Source organism: Magnolia sinica, chromosome 4 (assembly GCF_029962835.1).
Source record: "Magnolia sinica isolate HGM2019 chromosome 4, MsV1, whole genome shotgun sequence".
Taxonomy (NCBI): domain Eukaryota; kingdom Viridiplantae; phylum Streptophyta; class Magnoliopsida; order Magnoliales; family Magnoliaceae; genus Magnolia; species Magnolia sinica.
Window position 1 is genome coordinate 81,230,266 of NC_080576.1, and position 20,625 is coordinate 81,250,890.

The following is a 20,625-nucleotide window of genomic DNA, read 5'->3' on the forward strand; positions in this document are numbered from 1 at the left end:
ATAATGCAAGAATGCCATCACTGTAATTTTACGGTGGATAAAATAAACATAAGAATCTGATGTCCACACCCAAATAATTTATAATTATTATACAGTTCTTTAATAATCTAAAATTCCAATACAAATAAATAGGTCATAGGTTTTCGATGCATTGCTCAGTAGTAAACGCTTCATGTTTTAACACTAATGTCGTGCTTTCAAGTGCTCGTGAGATGTGAGTGGGTAGGTGAATGTCTAAAAAAAGAAAAATCTTAAAGGCTGTAAATTTATAAAACGAGAGATTTGATTAAAAGCAATAAAAGTTATTTCATTACTATAAATGTTTCAACGTTTTTCAAAGTGCATCAGATTTAACGAGTTCATAAATTTATTACACCCACCTACGGCTTTTACTGATCTCAAACCCGTTAAACCCGGAATCCCGTTGTCGGGTAGAGTCGAGCTAGCGAGTTCGGCTACTGTACTTCGAATCGCTTATTCAATTGAATATCTCCTCGCGCGAATCGCCTCAGAGTGTTCGTATGACAAGAAGAGAGACACCAGCGCAAGGCAAAATCACCAATAGAGAAAGTAAAAGAAGGGGAGAGACAGAGAAAGTCTTCTTCTGCTTTTCTCCTTCCCTTTCCCTTTTCATTCCTTTCCCTTCTAAAACCGAAGGGGAGAGAGAGAGAGAGAGAGAGAGAGAGAGAGAGAGAGAGAGAGAGAGATGGGCTGCTGCCAGTCCTACTGCCTTAGAGAAACCCATCCAGAGAAAGAGCAGCAGAATCAGCTGCACCAGCAAAACCCTACCTTCAATTCTCATAATCATCATCACCACCAAGCTTCTGCTTTCGATGCTGAAGCCGTCGGTGCGGGCGGTGTTCCGCCCTTCTCTGAGTTCTCTCTCTCCGATTTGAAAGCCGCCACAAACAACTTCAGCTCTGACTTCATCGTCTCCGAGAGTGGAGAGAAAGCCCCCAACCTCGTCTACAAGGGCCGGCTCCAGAACCGCTGCTGGATCGCCGTTAAGAAATTCAGCAAGATGGCCTGGCCCGATCCCAAGCAGTTTGCGGTAAATCCTTCTATCAATTCTTTTTATTTATTTTTACCTCTCTCTCTCTCTGTAATTCATTACGTAGTTTGCTTTCTGAGATTTTCTTTTTTAATGGATTTCTGATGTGGGATTTTCAGGAGGAGGCTTGGGGTGTTGGGAAATTGCGGCACCGGCATCTTGCTAATTTGATCGGGTACTGCTCTGATGGGGACGAGAGGTTGCTTGTAGCTGAGTACATGCCAAACGATACACTTGCAAAGCATCTCTTTCATTGTATGCAGCTATCTTCTTTTGGGCTTTGAAATATTCTCTGTTTTTTTTTTTTTTCTAAAATTTTATTTTAGACTGGATCTGGTTGATTTCTAGCGAATTTTATTGAATTTAGGATGACAACCTTTTCAATGAAATCGTGCTCCTTTTTTTTTTTTCATATGATAAACGAATATGTGATTGATACTCCTGAAAATGATTGGTAGTCTGTGAGAACTATAGTGCTCATCTCCCCATGGGTGGAAGACGTGGGACCCAACCGAGAACTAATAACAGTTGAGTAACTATAGTTCTCTTGGACTGCTAAAGCAGTCATCTTCGTTCTATGGGAAAGAACAAAGAACAGGAATGATCTTTGTACATTTACCTCACATTGCAGAACCCGTTGGTATCTTGATTGGGTGAATTCGATGATTGAGATTGCTTTCAGCCCAGATATTTTATTATGTAAACATAGCATGATGGTAACTTAGTTGGATTGATTTGATGGTTTTTAGTGATAATTTTGTCGTCCTTATGAATGATTACATTGCTTCATGCTGTCCCACAAGAGTTAGCATTTCTATCAAAGCTTTATGGACGTTGTTTATCTCATCATTACGCCCCATCTACGAGCTTGTTTCAATGAATATGTTATTATGTTTGCAGAAAATCGCTTCGTGATGCTATATATCTCAGCATGGTGACCTTCACTTGAATATGTTAACTCTCTCCAGAAGAGCTCTTTATATTACTGTGTAACTCCACGTGCTGACTTCTATCGCATTGGATACTAACTGGTTTATATGGACCCAAATTATTAGTTTGATGCACTCATTCTAAAAGTAGAATGTGTGATGGGAGACTACTAGTATGTTTATTTTATTATTATTATTATTATTATTATTATTTTTCTTTTATTTTTTGAGAAGACAAGAAATGAGTAGCCTCCTCTCACTTATTCTAGCTTAAATATGAGTGCATTAGACTGTAGATCTGTGTTGTTATGTACACAGAATCAAAATAAAAGTTAGCATGTTAGACAAAGCTTTTGAGTTCAAAGATGGACAACCGAAGTCAGGTAACCCTCGTCAATGAAGCTTGCAGACATGCAAATGGTTATGCTGCCAAAACGCTTATGCTCATGTCTGCTAAGCTAGCAAATTGGCCATGGCAAAGCATTGTGCTGATCCTTAGTTGCACCATCCTTCCGACTTGGTGCTGTTCTTGCTCTGGATTGTGCTCCCAGTCCTACTTCTTAGCCATTTATACTTACTAACATTTTGAAACATATGTGTCCCTGCTCCTGCACTTGGATCTATCGCTGATTTGCTTTACACTTTATGCAACTGTAAGTTGATCCCTTCATGCGGATAACTTTGGTTGCATGCCTAGTGGATCTTTGGTCACATTTTATCTTCAGTCTTCCTTCATAACCTTTCCTTTTGATATGATTGCTTGAAGAAAAATGTATAGGGTGTAGAAAGAATGAAAGATAGGTGAATCCAGTATATATGGGAGACTGGAATTGCTCTCTCTCTCTCTCTCTCTCTCTCTCTCTCTTTTGTGGCTTAAATCAATAATTTTTAATTCTTTTTCTCACACCATTTTATATCTGTTCATCTTTGTTTATGTATCCTTTGCAAATGGTAATATACTCTTCCTGTTGTTTCATTATGAGAGAGTATTTTATACTTTCCTTTAATATTTGGTGGCAAGGATCAAAATCTTCTCCATCTTAAAAGTTTGTGAGTTGCATTATTCTACAAAGATGTGTCCTCATTGTTTCTCCTCCTTTTTTTTTTTTTTTCCTGTTTCGTGCAATTTTCTGTTTAAAATTTTGCCTCGAATATTTGGTCTACACATGCTCTTGCACAAATCTTCGGTCATAATTCTTTAGCTATGTGCATCTTGTCTTCTTTTTGCAGGGGAAAATCAAACCATTGAATGGGCTATGCGTTTAAGAGTTGCTTTCTATATTGCAGAAGCATTAGACTATTGTAGTACTGAAGGCCGACCATTATATCATGACTTGAATGCTTATAGGGTTCTTTTTGATGAGGTAATGTAATTAAGCATTTTCTATATTGTGTTTATTTTCTAGATGCTATGTGCCATTTCTATAATGTTTCTTCTATCTCCATGATATTAGGAATTTTAGGATGATAACCTCTTCTATATTGGGTACCAGCCTAGCATATTTGGGCATGGTTTTAAATGTCGGCTGATACAACACTGTTTGTTCCGACTCATATTGTTTAGGTCCAAAATGATACGAGTCACCACACTGATACGAGATAGAGTCGGGGCCAGTTGTACTGGTTCTGGTCCCCCGGTGAGTCGCTCTGAAACTGGTACTTAAATTCATGATCTGGTGGAAGCTTCCCAGGGGCATCATGCCACTTCTACATCACTGGTCAGATCTCTATATCAACAAACACATGCCCGATCCTTGTAGGCAAAGAGAACCATTGCAAGGAAGTATTAGATAAGCAATCTGCAATTATTTGATTATCACATAATAGGCTTTATTTCAATCCTTATCCACCTAGGTCATAATTATGATTTGCTCATAAAGGATGTATATAACATTACAGAAATTGAATCTTTCAGAGAAGGGAAGGCTGATTGTGGACTCAGACAATGGTTGAAGTTGCTATACTTCATTGCAATAGTATGCTTCCTAATGAGAACAGTTGGTTCAAATGGGTATAAAAAGTCATGTACAAATGAACGACAATGTAAAGGAATGGCAACAAATGGATGTGATGCAAGACAATGCCCACTGAACCTTTAGCGTGATTGTCAGGGTGGTCAAGTTAAAATTTGTAATTCCACCGGTTAGTGTTGGAGACCAGTTTCTGAACAGTTTCTAAGTGGGGTGAAAGAACTTGGGATCATTGATATCTTTGTTTGTGTTTGAAGCATGTGCTCCTAGTGTATGAAAAAGGCAAAAGTTTCCTATTTGCCGATCTCCACCTTGGCACATCTAGAGAGGTCAATTCCTAGCAGATGCATTAACTCAGATGATATGACTAGGTTCAAACTAAACTTATTACGGAATTCTGAAGTTGTACCGACAATTGAATTTATAAATAAATGCAAAGGAGGGGATAACTACATGGAATTGCTCCACACAAGGGCTAGGTGGTGTCACAACTTGGGTTTTGGGCATCATAGTTATAGCAGGCAATTCCCATCACTGGAATTCAAGAGAAAACAATATATATATATATATATATATATATATATTGTGTCTGTGTTAACTGAAATAAGATGTGTGTGTGTGTGTGTGTGTGTGTGTGTGTGAGAGAGAGAGAGAGAGAGAGAGAGAGAGAGAGAGAGAGAGAGTTGTATATGAGTCGAACTGAGTCGTGCTTGGCACAGCTCGGCTCGGCTCAGCCAGTAGCTAACCCCATCTCGAACTTGACTCGGCTCGGTCCTTGAGCCTGACTGGCCAGCTCGATTCTGTTCAGTCATAGCTCGGGCCAATTCGAGCCGAGTTCAAGCTTGTGCGACATTTTCTCAAACACAGAGTGTATCTTCAATTTCTAACATAATGCAAAACAGTAACAATAGTTCACATGTATTCCATCAAACACTTGGCGGGCTGCATCAAAATCAAGATATGAGGGTAGTTTTATCATGTGAAGTTTCTGTTTTTTTTTTTTTTTTTAGTGATTTGTTTCGTATCCATTCCTTCCTCGCTACCAGCCGATCATGCAGAGAATGTATGCACCCGAAACAACCCTTTGTTGAGTCATTTCATCAAACACTTGGCGAGCAACATCAACATCAAAATAAACGAGTCACTGAGCTGATTCGATCCGAGTTGATTCGAGTTGAGGTTCGATTCGAATCGAGTCAAGCGTGGGCAAGCTCGAACTTGGTTCAAAATTTTTTCGAGCTCCAAAAATCTGTTGGACTTGGTCCGAATCCAATTTTGAGTTGAGGCGAGTCGAGCGAGCTGACTGAGCTAACTCGACTCTCTCTCTTTCTCTCTCTCTCTCTCTCTCTCTCTCTTTCTCTCTCTTCCCATGAGGTCGAGTTGTGTGGTCCCCCCCATGATGTGTGTCGAACATCAACACTGTGCAATTTATGGGTCCCCTTTAGGTTATGGGATATCCCAAAAATCTCTGTATACGGAACTCAGGTGGGCCATACCATCTAAAACCATGTGAAGACATGCCTAAAATATATAAAAGCACTTGGTGGGGCCAACTTGAGTTTTGGATGCGGCTGAAACTTGGTCTGACCCTTATCCAAGTAGAGGACACACACAATGGATGGGCTGGATTTGTGAACCATATCTTGGTGGGCCCAATAAATGATTATGAAGGTTTTATTGGGAGGGTAACCCCTCTCAACTGTTGTATGTGGTGTGGCCCACCCAAGTCATGGATTGATTTGATTTTTAAGCCAGTGGCCCACCATGGAATCGTGCATCTGATTGACGGGGTAGATGTTCGACACACATCACGGTGGGGCCCACAGAACTCGACCTCATGGGAAGTTCCCATGAGGTTGACCTCAATAGTACCATTTCCTTGTGTGTGTGTGTGTGTGTGTGTGTGTGTGTCCAAAAACTAGGTTGTGGAATTTAGAAGGAGAGAACAATGTTATTTAGAAAGAAATTGATGGAAGAAGGAAAGTGGAATGCTGAGGAAGAAGTAAATGTTATGTGGAATGAGATGGCTGAGTGCATTAGGAAAGCGGAAAAAGATGTTTTAGGATTGCTTAGAGGGAAAAGCCAATCATATGAGGAAATTTGGTGGTGGAATGACGATGTACAAAAAGCTATTCACAAGAAATGTTCATGTTTTAAGCTTGACAAAGGACTAGAAACGATGAAAATTTATTTTGAACAATATAGAAATGCCAAAAAAGATTGCTAAGAAAGCATGAGGCTAAACTTAAGACTTATGATGTCTTTACAATAAATTGGGGATGAGAGAGCGGAGGGTAGGGACCTAAATCATGTCAGATGCATTAAGAGTGATAGCTAGAGGGTGCTAGTAAGGGGCAATGAGATTAATGAAAAGTGGAAAACTTATTTTCAGATTTTGTTAAATGACAACCTTTTTGAGAGCATAGGGATGGAAGGAACCATAAACTCAAATTATGTAAGGGAAAATAGATATTTTCGTAGGATTAGGACATCTGAAGTGAAAGAAACTTTGAGAAAGATGGAAATAGGAAAGGCCCTTGGACTAGATGGCATGCTAGTGGAGGTTTGGAAGTGTGTGGAAGATACTGGGTTATTTTATTTGACAAACTTGTTCAACAAGATTGTAAGATTGAAGAAAATGCCAGATGGATGGAGGAAAAGCACAATGGTACTTGTTTATGAGAATAAATGAGACATACTTCTGAGCCATAATATGAAACGTTGGGAGAGAGTGATTTAGCAAAGACTAAGGCATGGGATATATGTGTTAGACAATTAGTTTGGTTTCATGCCTGGGAGTTTGGGAGGTTAACTACCGAAGCTATTTTCCTACTTACGCAATGAATGAAGAAATATATGGAGAGGATGAAGGATCTCCCTCCACATGGTCTTCATTGACTTAGAGAAAGCGTATGATAGGGTCTCTAGAGAGTTAATCTAGTGGGCGTTGGGAAAGAAAGTTGTTCATGAGGATGACATGATTAAGGAGATATATGAAGGAGCGGTAACAAATATGAGAACCATTTGTGGAGGGGAAAGTGAGTTTCCAATTACTGTAGGCTTGCACTAGGGGTCGGCATTGAGCACATACCTTTTCGCATAGGTTATGGATGAGTCAATGACACATTTGCAGGAAGAGATCCCATGTGTGTGTTATTTGCAGATCGTTTTGATTGACAAGACAAGGGAGAGCGTAAACACAAAGCTAGATTTATGGAGAGGTGCTTTAGAATATAAAGAACTTAAAATTAGTTGGACTAATGCAAAGTGTATGGAAGCATTTTAGTAACAATAGGAGTGAAAACGAGGAATTAGTTAAGGTCGCTGATCAAGAAGTTTCCCAGAATGACCACTTTCGATATTTGTGTGTAACCTGTGTGTATAACCATTGCGGCTTTGTGATGGATTGTTGTACAACCTTCTCTTTTCCATGAAAGTCTTCATTATTGATATAAAAAAATTGATGTTAATTGATGATGGTTTCCTGATGTTGACTTCTAGAAACCACTGAGCAGTTCCTTGTTGTCCTTTGATTTGACATGTGGCCCATATGCAACCTCCAAAAAGATGGAAGATGTGCCTCTTGGGCATCAATGCCTTTTTTCTCAACAAACTAGATTAAGTGTTCATGGATCAATCAGTGATGATGACAATACTCATGTGGGTTTTATTAGGCCTTGAACATAGGGTTTGATAGTTTGCATGATATTATTGTCATGTTAACACTTGGGGACGCTTGGATAAGTGAGATGCATAGGTTACTTGTGGACACCTCGATAAGTAATGTAGGCCTAAGGCCCACCATGGGGCCTAAGTGTGGAAGTTTGGACGGTTTACTACTAGTTTTGGGTGCTAAATGTTAGAGACTTCCATTTGCTAAATTTGGAAGATAGGGTGTTGATTTTGAAGATAAAGTTGAAAATTTTGGGGATTATTTGTTAGATTTAGTTTTACTAATTTTAGTCCATTAACTAAGGCTACATCTTTGATGATGACTTGTTGTTATCTTTAGATAGATTAGATTGATTTGAAATCAATCTAATACTAAGGGGATCTTAATTAAAGATTCATTGGGACTTAGGGTGTGTCTTTTAGGTCTATTAAAAATGGGTGGTCTAGGAGGTGAAGTTTTCCAATTTTTGAGTTTTGTGAGTTTTTGCTTGAGTATTGTAAGAAGCTTTAATTTTTGATGAAGTTGTTTATTCCTCTCTACTCCAATGTTCTTACAAGTATGTCCTCCATCCATTCTTGTGACTCGGATATTAAAGCCTCATTGATGAGGTTGTCACCCGGTCGGGCTTGGGTTGGGTTGAGGTCTGTCCAATACTAGCTTGCAAATTAAAACCTTGGTTCGAGCTTGGGCCGGGCTGGTTTGGGATGAGCCAAAACAAACAAACCATCGAGACTTGCCCTTGACGATAATTTATGGTCCACACTCGAATCTTGCCCGAGCTTTAGCCCAGGCCTAATCTTAGCCACCCACTTCTGTTCATCATCTGGGTTGTTCAGGATATATAGCAAAAATACCCACTATAGTCCTTTAAATCCTAAATGGGCTAGGTCTGTCTAATGGGCTCTCAAATGAACCTTGTGCACAATCTGGTTACTAAACATGCTTAAATTTTAGTCGTAGGCTCGGCTCTTGGGCCTAGTATTCTAGCCTAGCCCTATTCATCGATTGCATAACTACATTGCATCTCCTCATGGCTTTGAAGGGGTTGATGCGAGAAAAGTTTGTGCAAGTAACCCAATTGATTCACGCTCTTGTACATCGAGTGGGTCAACTCATGCATATAGTTGGTGATCTCACTAATCAAGTGGGAGAGCTCTGGTGTGGAGGAATTTGAAGACCATGTTCGAGCATGAGGACGCATAGGGGAAGGTCCTTGCCAGGGTTCTAACCAGCAATGGGTGGCCCTTCTTTGTGAAGAAACAAATGATTGGATAGAATGCCTAGAATCAACGTGGAAATTCTGGAATTCCACAATTTTTCGCATGACAACGACTTCATTGACTAGCGAAGCAAGTGAGAAAGTGTTTGAATGCATGGGAATCACGAGCAATTGGAAGGTTAAATAGTGGTCATGAAGTTTTTCGGTCACATGTTGGCATGTTGGGATGATCTTTAAGCTAAACCAATCCGTCAAGGTAAGGAAAAAAAAATACTTGAGTAAGATGAAAAGGAAATCGAAAAGGAAGTTCTTATCTACGACTTATGCTCGAGGCCTCTATCAAAGATGTAACACTCTATGTAAAGGGAATAAGTGTAAATGAATATATTGAAGAATTCCATACCTGACATCACGGCCGATGTTTCATAAGTACAAGACCAAAAGATTTGAAGATATTACCATCGTCAACGATGTGCAGCAAATTAATTTCCATGTAAGGTGGCTCGGGGCCTCCCATAGGTTGAGGGGCATGAGGTCAGTGTCCATCGACGAAGCCAAACACTAACCTTAGTAGGAGGTGGTTATGGACGAGGGACTAATGCATTCAAGATGGGGCAAAACAATACTTTAATGTGCTTTAAGTGTAGGCAACTGAGACATTGTTCTTTTCAATGTCCTCTAGATCAGTCCACAGTTACAAGTGAATTTGGTTGAGGAAGGAGAATATGTGGAAGGCACTCAATCGTATTCAAATGAAAGTAGAGGATGACACAATATGAAGAATGTGCATATGATGATGGGGCGCATATTAGGGAAGATGTAGCAGACTTGTACAGAGATAGTCGGAGATGTTTGTTATCCAACATACGGTGCCATCGATGCCTTGGGTGATTGATGAGGGGCGATGATGGTGACACCATCTTCAATGCCACTTTTGGTGGGAAAATATGGATGATTCTAATACATGAGAGAAGCAGTGAGAACATTATTTCATAAAAGATGGTGGATAGATTAAAAACTTAAAGAACACAGGCATCCATATCCAAACCAAATTTGTTGGATTTAGGTAGGAGAATGAGGTGTATTGTGACCTGGTCCCCATGGATGTACTCTGCCTTTTGTTGGAGAGTGTGGCTGTGGGACCAAGATATGGTGCATTTGACTTGGGCTAACACATATTCCTTTTTTACGAATGGTGCTAACATCATATTGCACCCAATGAAACAACTTCCAGTGCCTAAATCTGATGAAGAGGAGGGGCATAAATCTCTAGTTTAGAAAAGTTTAAAGAAGAAAGAGAGTGGTATCATTGATATTTTGGTTGCTAAAGAAAAAACAAAACAATCATATGTTCCATTTCATATATAGGTCTTTTGTGAATATAAAGACTTAGTGCTCGGAGAACTCCTGGCTGGATTTCCTCCTCCGAGGAACATTCAACACCATATTGACTCAGTGCTAGATTCAGGCCTACCAAATATTGCACATTACCTAATAAATCTAGTTGAACACATTGAGCTCCACTAACAGGTCGACATTTTGTTACAAAGGGGGTTACTTTGGAAAAGCATGCCATTATGTGTTGTTCCCGTATCGTTAACTCCTATGTGTGTGTATGGTGGTGTGATCGACCATATTACTATCAAGTACAATTTCCTATTCCGCACTTTGATAATATTTTAGACATGTTGCATGGAGCAAAGATCTTTTTGGAGATCGATCTCAAGAGCGGGTATTATCAGATTCGTTTATGTTATGGGGATGAGTGGAGACTACATTTAAGACTTTGGATTTGTTGTACGAGTGACTTGTGATGCCATTTGGTTTTCAAGTGCGTCGAGCACTTTCACAAGGCTGATGATAGAGGTGCTCCATCCTGTGTTAGGGAAGTTCTTAGTTATTTATTTTGATGATGTTCCTGTTTTTAGTATTGATTCGTTTGTTTATCTTGATAATTTATAATGAGGGAATTGCTTTTTTTAATTAATTTATTTATTTTTTAAATTTGAAAAAAATGCTTATTCCCTGTCAATAGTGTTGTATTTCTGGGGTATATCGTATTTGCACAGAGGATCAAAGTCGACTCAGAGAAATTAAGGCCATTGCAGAGTGGCCCACCCATGGCTCACCCCATGTACCCTTTTGGAGATCCATTCTTCCCGTGACTTCAATGATATTTTATTGGATATTTATTTGGAATTTCAGTATATTATCGCCTGTGTTACCAATTGCATGCGTGAAGGGAAGTTTAAATGGATTAAAGTGGTGGACAAAAGTTTCAGTATCATAGAAAGGAAGATAACAAAGGCTCTAGTTGACTAGGTCTTACTTTTTTGTACATCAACAAAGTCTTCGAGGTGGAAAGCGGTTCTTCAAATGTTGGTATTAGGGTAGTGCTAAGTCAGGAAGGCCAACCACTTTCTTTAACGAGAAGCTCAATGATGCACAAATGAATTACTCCATGTATGATCTTGAATTCTATCTAGTGGTTTAGGAGCTATGACATTAGAAGCATTATTATTATTATTATTTGAAAAGTGACATTAAAAGGTTTATCTGATTAAGCGAAATTCATTCTATACTTTGGACCATAAGGCGTTGAGATATCTCCACTCTCAGAATAAGTTGAGTGCTCACCATACAAAATGGACGACTTTTTTTTATAAGAATCCACTAGCCTTTTACCTCACAAAGTTGGAAGTCAAAACAAAGCAGCACACTTTTAGGAGGGGTGTGTTATTATGAACACTTGCAACGGAGGTTGTGGGATTCGAGGCATTGAAAGCACAATACAATGACTCCATTTTTAGCAAGGTGCTCAACAAATATATGGATGGTTTGAGTTCAAAAGTGTGAACTCATCTCACACAATGGATATTTATTGAAGGGTTCACGCTTTTGCATTCCCAAAGGATTTTTATGAGAAAAGATCCTATTTGAGCTACACGAAGGAGGACAGGATGGACACTTTAGAAGAGAAAACAATTGCTATGGTGAAGGAGAAATACTGATAGCCTTTCATGTGTCATGATGTTGAATGATTTGAAGCACGGCGTTGTAGGTTTCCAGTCTCTGAAGGTCAAGCGCAAGACTCTAGCCTTTATACACCTCTTTCCATTCTAGTGACACTATGGTGGATATTTCCATGGACTTCATTTTAGATCTTTCTAAGACTCAAAGGGGAGAAAATTCGATTTTCATTTTAGTGGACTGTTTCTTAAAAATGGCCCGCTTCATTTTGTGAAAATGAACGATTAATTCCATACATATTTTTGACTAATTTTTTTGTGGAAATTGTGCTACTTCATAGGGTACAAAAAATAATAACTACAATTTGAGCCTATGGGGAACTTTTGACACTCTTTGTGGAAGTGTGTAGGGTCTAAGCCTTAATTGTCTTGCGCATATAATCTTCAAATAGATAACCAAACTAAGGTAGTGAATAGGAGCCTTAGTAAACTTTTGGGGAGTATTTTGCGCGACATTGTTTCTTATTGCTATTTGGCTTTAGCTCAAGTCGAGTTTGCCTAAACAACTATGTAAATCATACAACTTGAAAAATCCTCATTCAAGATCGTGAACAGGAAAAGTCCATTTCATGTACTTGACTTTGTACCGTTATTGGTAAGTGGTATAAGATCAAGTGAATGAAGATGCTAACGTTTAGCCAAGCTTGTCACTTGCAAGCTCAGATGAAGAGAGCAATGCCATGTACTAAGAAGCTGTGAATGAACATCGTTTGGAGAAGATACATAAAGAATGTGCTTGGTTGTGGTTTTTTTTTGGAAAGAAATGTTGCTAAACTTATAACAAGCGTGAGTCTAAGAAGATTGGTGCATGCCGAGTTAAGAGGAAGTTGGGTGGCAATGTGATGAGGACATCACGTCGCGTATACCCTTATGTATCAGAGGAGGAGGCGGGCCGCACCGATTTCCTTGTGGCTAGGCGAGTATCAGTAATCGTGCTGAAGACCCCATGTGCATGTTCGGGCATCTGGAAGACCCCACATTGGGAAGATGCACATGGGCTGCTTTATGGAGTGATCCAGACTGTTGGATCAGAGGAACGCGACGATTGGGCCATTAGATCGCATGGATCACATGATCGGGCCATTGATCGTTGATCGTTCACATCAGTTTTAGACTTTATCATATTTTAGGATTTAGTTTTTAATTATTTTATATTTGGACACATTATGAGTGTTTTAGTTGATTTTATCTAGACTAAGTCTATTTTCATTAAAGTTCACAAGACGGGGATTTTTGTAATGTTTGAAACTTCTTGGATCTATAAAAGGAGGGGGCCGTGTGACCTTTCTCCAATTGAATTTCGTGATTAAAAAAAAGAGAAAAGCTTTTGCTTTCTTTTTCCATCTTTATGCGATTTGAAGATACTTCCATGCGATTTAGAAGGAAGATTGGTGCGAGGTTAATTTTCATCAACGAAGGTGCGAGGTTTCCATCTACCCCACACCATCTTCTCTTTTCTTCCCCATATAGGTATTTTCTTCAGATTCTTAATTCTCCTATCCCAAATCTTCATCTTCTCCTAAACCCAACTTTTCTATACCCATCCACAATCCAAACCCTAACCGACCCAAACTCATCCTCCCATGCCACACGCGTGACCGTATGGCCACACGTGTGAAGCCCACCTGCCCCTTTTGGTTTTCTACCATTATTATATCAAAACCCTTTTCTTTCATCACCGAAAGCCTAACCCTAACCCTAAACCTAAATTTCCTACTTTCCTAAATTACCAAAACCCTAATTTTCACCCTAGGTTGTATTAGGTTTCCTATTTTGAAATAGACTATATCCTATGCTAATTAGATGTCCCTACATCCATTAGATCTTAGTTTCTTTTTATTTAATGATCTTGAGTTACGATGTTGGTAGTTTAGGCTAGGATTATGCATGGTTTTCTTTTGATTTTTTTGATATTTGTAATTATTATAGTGATGTTTATGATTTTTTTTAAAAATTAAATATCTTAATTCGGCTATTTGATCTCACATGTTACTCAGTTCATGCATCGGTCCTGCATCACAATGCTTACGAGATCAAGTTACGAAGTGACTTAGATATCTTGCAGACTGCTAACGTGGCGAATTTGTTCAAATACATTGGCGAGCTACCTGACATGCAAGACAATTTTTACTGTATGGATAAAGAGTTCCTGAAGAAACAGATGGTGAGTTGCTGGATACGCAAGACAATCATTACTGATGTGGATAAAGACCTCCTAAAGAAACAGAAGGAGAAGTAGAGCAAGTGTTGCATATGAAGAGAACCAACACACGACGGGGCAAATACAAACAATACTTGGTGAGATGGAAGTCCAAGCCCTATTCTGAATACACTTGGATGACAGGCAACGAATTGAAAATATTGGATCCGGACCTCTATTGCTTGCATGAAGCATCAAACTCACAGGAGTCAAGTTTTGTCCAACTCAAGAGGAATGATGTATGCCCAAGGCCCACAATGGGGCCTAACATGTGTTGAATTCTGGACTGTTTGTTGCTAGTTTTGGGGGCTAAATGGCATAGACTTACCATTTACCATTTTTAAAAGATAGGTGGCTGATCTTGAAGATATGTTTGAAGATTTTGGGGATTATTGTTAGATTTGGTTTTATTATTTTTAGGCTAGTAGAATAGGACCAAATCTTTATAGGTGGGTTGTTGATAGCTTAGATTGATTAGAAATTAATTAGTAGTTGGGGGATCTTAATTAAAGATTCGTTGGGATTTAGGGTGTCTTTTAGGTCTGAAAAAAGGGGTTGGTCTAGGAGGTAGGCATTCCAATTTTCTGAGTTTTGTGAGTTTTTGCTTTATATTTGTAAGAAGAAATTTCATTTTTCATTGAAGTTTTTAAATCCTCTCTGCTCCAACATCTTGTGGGTGTGTTCTTCATCAGTTTTTGTGATTAGGTATTGAAACCTTATGGATTCAATAATCGGATTGCAATAATAAGTGAGGTGCATAGGTTTCTTTCTTTTTCTTTCTGTTTTTTTTTTTTTTTTTTCCCACTGGGGTGTTCTTTGTAAAAACAATCTGTTTGGTTAGTGTTAGATGGGTTCATGTTTTGTGCACAGTGAATAGATAATGCTGTATTTATTAATGGAACACCTTGAAAAGTTGTATTCCTATATTTTACCACATCTTTGGAATTGAGATAGATGAATTAGTTAAGGGGGTGTTTGTAATGGACGTCTACCGTCGTATAAGGAAAAGCAAAAATTTGGCAGAATTCCTCTGATTCAAAACGAATTGAATCTGACATTCAATTATTGTGCTTGACATTTGTATACACATTGTGATTGAGGCGCATATGACTGTTGGTGGCTATTCATAGATTGGATAGGGATGCAAACACTGTAAAACGACCGAAAATGTTTCAATGCACCTCATCCTTGAATGTTTGTACACTCAGATAATGTTTGGACACTCGGATACATGTGCATTTGGTCCATCAATAGTCAGAATGGTCACTTTGAGTGAAATCGAGTGAAATCCAGCTTTGTATATGCCGAAGTTTGCCCCTTTTTGATGACGTGATGGGACTGTAAAGCTGCTGTTGCTTTACCGCTGAAGACCACTGATATCCAAATGTTTCTGAAATGTAATAATTACATATTTACTTCCCTACATGACGGTATACGTCCAATCCAAACATCCCCTAAAGAGCTAATGCTCACACAGAATAAGTATGCTCCCATTTTGTAATACAGGTGCGAACAAAATGAGTCAACTTATGTTTGCTCCAGCAGAATTGAACTGAAAACGAATAAGGAAATTTTTCGAGGCTGTATCTCCTACATTTCTCTGCACTTTCAGTTGTGAGGATGCATGCAGTGCCATAATTGGAGAAATCACAAGCTCTAATATTGCAACCCCTTGAAATATGAATGCAACTTCGTGAAGCATGTGTAATTTTTCTTTCTTTTTTGGTTGCAATCAAATATGTTTGTTTATTATGGTTGGCCTCATTGTTAAAGTCTTGATCCATGTACTATTTTAGTGAAAACACATTATGTTGGATTTTATTGACATTTAAATAACAGTATTACAGGATCTCTTAGGTCTAGTTTACTGGAAAAAAGTGGTGCTTTGTGTGGAATTCAGTTTGTTGTTTTCTATTTGTCTTTGCAGGATGGCAATCCACGGCTTTCTTGTTTTGGACTAATGAAAAATAGCAGGGATGGGAAAAGTTATAGCACAAATCTTGCTTATACACCTCCCGAGTATCTAAGAAATGGTACCCACTTCTATTCTAATCCAAGTTTCATATATTTGCTGGTTGTGATTCTCCTTCTAATCTGTAGAAGCTTCTACTAATTGACAGATAAGCCTCCATTTAAGTATACATGCAAGTTATGTTATACTAAGTATGAATGCTTAAGTTACTACATTTTCATTTTATTGGTGAAATTCCCTAGGTCATGATTGATGACTCGATAATTTAGGGGCATTTTCACACCAGATTCAAGTGGGGTGGCCTGTGTGATGTCGGGCACACTCGGGGTGGGCGGTTTGTGCGTGTAGGTGGCTCGTGTGAGGTGAGACCCATCTGAAGTGGGGCCCATGAGGGGGGTTTGGCCGAGGGCCTGACCCCATGTGAAGTGGGACTTGGGCTATGAGATTAAGGGATTGATTCACTACACTTTATCAGTTTAAGCTTTTAGAGCAGGTGGTTTGTCCTCCATCAAAGTGATATCAGAGCGGAAAGTCTCGTTTCCGAGACTCCTCACCAGGGGTGATTAATGCAGGAGCATTTTCACACTTGGGATGGGCGGCTTGTGTGAGGTGGTTGGCTCGTGTGAGGCGAGACCCATGTGAAGTGGGCCCACGAGGGGGGTTCGGCTGAGGGCCTTACCCATGTGAAGTGGGGCCTGGGCTATGAGATAAAGGGATTGATTCGCGACGCTCTATCAGTTCGAGCTTTTAGAGCAAGTTGTTAGTTGTCCTGCATCACTCGAGCTTTCTTAAAACGGAAAAGACCGATGCAAGAAAAAGAAGCAGGCACATTGGAAACTCACACTGATTAAAAGTCAGCCACATGCTTGTCAGACTACCTGGGGCTATGAAGTGAAAACTGTTTTTTGTGCTAGCATTTGAAATGATTTGTTAATAGCAAAATCATTCTCCTAGTATTTTAGTTGCTTCCTTGTTGGTGATATAGGTATCTACTTCTAGGAATATATGGTGTTTCTAGTCCAATCACTACTTTTGGCAAGATGTTTTGAGTGGCAACTAACACTGTTGGGTAAGTTAATATCATATTGTTAATGTACACAGTGTCATGTACTCCTGCGGTGCACTATATCCTGCAGTGCACTATTGCTATTGTGTACTCTTGCAGTGCACCATTATTATTATTATTATTTTTGGTTTCTTTTGTTCTTATATTTTGTTAAACATGATTAGGTTACGAATCTTAATTGTGATTTGGTCAGGATTCCCCTTCGTCTTATGTAAACCTATTTTACTGTTTATAGAATGCTAGGTGGTATGGAGTAGCTCTTCCTCCCTAGCATGTTTCTGTTCCCTCTTCTCTTTTCGTTTTTGTTCTCTCTCTCTCTCTCTCCCCCCTCTGTTTTCTATTTCTCTACTTCCATCTTAATTTACATGGTATTAGAGCTTTGCTGATCCATTCCTTTTTTTTTTTTTTTTTCTTCGTTCTTCATTCATCACTTCTTTGCCTTTTTTCTACCTCCGATCTTTGTTTTGACTGTCCATCAGAGGTGTACGTGTATTCACCCTATAAGATGGTGAAAGATAGAGAGCTTTTCTCATCACCTTTCTACAGATGCAATTAAAAGACATCGTTGCTTCATTTGGAAGGGCTCTAATTGGGCGCAAACCAAACATGATTTGGTGGATTAGGGCCAAGGTATGCAAAAATGGTTACGTAACGGTAATTGTGGCCATAGTTACGCGCAGTGTTCCTAATATTGATACTATCAGCTGATATATCAGCGGATATTATCGTTATCGCTGCCCAGCGAGACGAAACCCATTTGATTCCTTTGGAATTTTTTTTAAAAAAAACCAAAATTCTTTTTCTCGTGCGATATATTAAACTATCGCACGATTTTCTTGCGAAATCGCCGATATTAGCAATACTATCGTGTTGTATATGCAGATTTACCGGAAAATCAGGAAAAAAAGAGGGAAAATCTTTCATTGGAGGGGATTTCGGTACCTGTGGAAGAAGATTGCAATTGGAAGCTGAATTTGGTGGGCCACTCGATTGAGAGCTAGCGGTCTACCAAAAATCGCAGGAATTTGGGGATTTTTCAGAGAACTTATAGGATTTTAGGGTTCCGGAATGACCGGAACCCTATCTTTGTTGTGAGAATGGCTTCAGAGGCTTTTTTTTTTAACGATGCGGATTGCGTCCTACACCCACCGTCTCCATCTGGGAACGAGCAACAGCTTTGAGTGGCCACGTGATGTATGGGTCTTATCCACACCGTCCATCCATTTTTTTGTATCATTTTAGGGTGTAGGCCCAAAAATGAGACAGATCCAAGGCTAAAATGGACTAAAAAATGGGGATTAAACTCTTACCGTTGAAAACTTCTTGGGGGGCACAAAAGTTTTGGATGGAGTTGATATTTGTGTTTTCTCTTCATCCAGGTCTACGTAACTTTATGAATAGGTTGGATGGAAAATAAACATCACGGTGGGCCCTAGAAAAGTTTCAACCATGAGAATTATTATCACCGTTGATTCATGTGGTGTGGTCCACTTGGGCTTTGGATCTTCCTCATTTTTGGGCTTATACCGTAAAATGATACAAAAAACTAGATGGACGGTGTGGATAAGACCCATACATCATGGTGGCCAATCAAAGTTGTTGCCTGTTCCCAGCTATAGACGGGCAGTGGTAGGACGCAATTAGCTTACCTTAAAAAAAGGGATGCGGTAGATACAAATGAGATGTATCGCACACGGTATGTCACGAGATCTGTGGGGTCCATATTGATGTATATGTTTTATCCAGGCTGTCCATCCGTTTTTTAATATCATTTGACGTTATACGAAAAATTAAGAAGATACAGATCTCAGGCGGACCACACTAGAAAAAGTGGTGAATGACCATTAAAAGTATTTTATAGGCCAAAAAAGTTTTGGTTTAAGCTAATCTTTGTATATTCCCTTCATACAATTCTATTCGACCTTATCAATGGGTTGGATGATAAATAAACATTAAGGATCTACTTAAAGTAGGCCTTAATATGTTTTTAATGGTGAACATTCAACAATCATTGTTTCATGTGGTGTGGTCCACTTGAGATTTGTATGTACTTAATGTTTGGGAATACGTACTAAAATGATCTGCAAAAACTAATGGACGGAGTGGAGATACAACATATCATCAAAGGTGGGCCCTACAGTTAGGTTAACACAGGCTATGCAGTTACCCACGTAACACCTAATCCACACTCGAAAAGTGGATTCGGTGCGACTTAGCTGCACTAAAAGCGACATGGCCCTTACGGTGGGGCCCGCATAGATGTATGTATTGTATATCAATTCTGTCCATCCATTTGGAGAGATTAGTTTAGGTCATAATACAAATAATGGGTCAAATCCAAAGCTCAAGTGAGACCCACCACACAAAACAGTGGGGATTGAACTCTTACCATTAAAAACTTTGTGAGGGCCACAAGTTTTCGATCAAGCTGATATTTATGTTTTTACCTTAGCCCATATTTGTATAAAGTTATGAATAGGTTGGATCTCAAATAAACATTATGGTGGACGCCATAGAAGTGGTTTCAAGTTTCAACGGTGGGTGTCATTGCCCCCATTGTTATCTGTGGTAGGGTACACTTGAGTTTCGGATCGGCCTAATTCTTTGGCTCAGGTCCTAAAATGATCTATCCAAATGGATGGACTATGTGGATACAAAACATACGTAATGGCAAGGGCCACAGTCAGGTCCCACACACATGTTGGTTTCGTAGCACGGCCAGGCGTGAAAACGGTGGTCACTGTATCTCCACTCTTTCCTCTCGTGCGGCCCACATGAGTTTTGTATCCACCTTATTTTTGGTCTCTTGTCCTAAAATGATATGGAAAAAGGGATGGACGACGTGGATTTTTCAGTAACATCCTGATGGCCCCACTTAGCATATCAGCGTAGGAACTTCCCATCAAAGGCCTTCGTTTGAAATCGATTTCCAACATGATTGCCTGCATGTACCAGTAGCTACTGGTCAGTGCCCTGCGGGCCCCACAATAATGTATGTGTTTTATCTATGCCATCCATCCATTTTTTTCAAATCATTTTAGGGCATTAGCCCAAAAATGAGAAAGATCAAAATCTCATGTGGACCATACTAAAGGAAACAGTGGTGATTGAAGGCTCACAGTTAAAAACTTCACGAGGGCCACAAAAGTTTTAGATTAAGTTGATATTTGTGTTTTCCCTTCATCTAGGTTTGTGTGACCTAATTAACAGGTTTGATACAAAATAAACATTACAATGGGCCCTACGAAGTTTTTAATGGTGAAGGTTTAATCACCACTGTTTTCTTATGGTGTGGTCCACTTGAGATTCAGACCTGTTTCAATTTTGGCCACATGCCCTAAAATGGCCTAAAAAAATAGATGGACCATACAGATAAAACATATATCATGGTGGGGCTCATAGAGCATTCTCCAATAGCTACCTTGCTACCGGGAGCGTCAATATGCAACCTACGTCCCACTTGTTGGATCCTTGACTATGGGGGACATGGTAGGGTATGTGCCTTACATCCACACT

At 39.3% G+C, this 20,625-nt stretch overlaps 1 protein-coding gene across 2 annotated transcripts in view; it reads left to right on the plus strand.

Moving 5' to 3' along the window:
- The first annotated feature begins 566 nt into the window (after window positions 1-566).
- The window catches only part of LOC131243282 (serine/threonine-protein kinase BSK1-like), a 51,583-nt gene continuing 31,524 nt past the window's right edge, over window positions 567-20,625 (plus strand). The window contains exons 1-4 of one of the 2 annotated variants that reach the window (XM_058242510.1): window positions 567-1,051; window positions 1,171-1,306; window positions 3,211-3,344; window positions 15,999-16,104. In XM_058242510.1, coding sequence (XP_058098493.1) covers window positions 707-1,051; window positions 1,171-1,306; window positions 3,211-3,344; window positions 15,999-16,104 — 721 coding nt within the window. In that variant the 5' untranslated portion in view covers window positions 567-706. The remainder of the gene's footprint in view (window positions 1,052-1,170; window positions 1,307-3,210; window positions 3,345-15,998; window positions 16,105-20,625) is intronic. The other variant, XM_058242509.1, reaches the window with a different exon arrangement.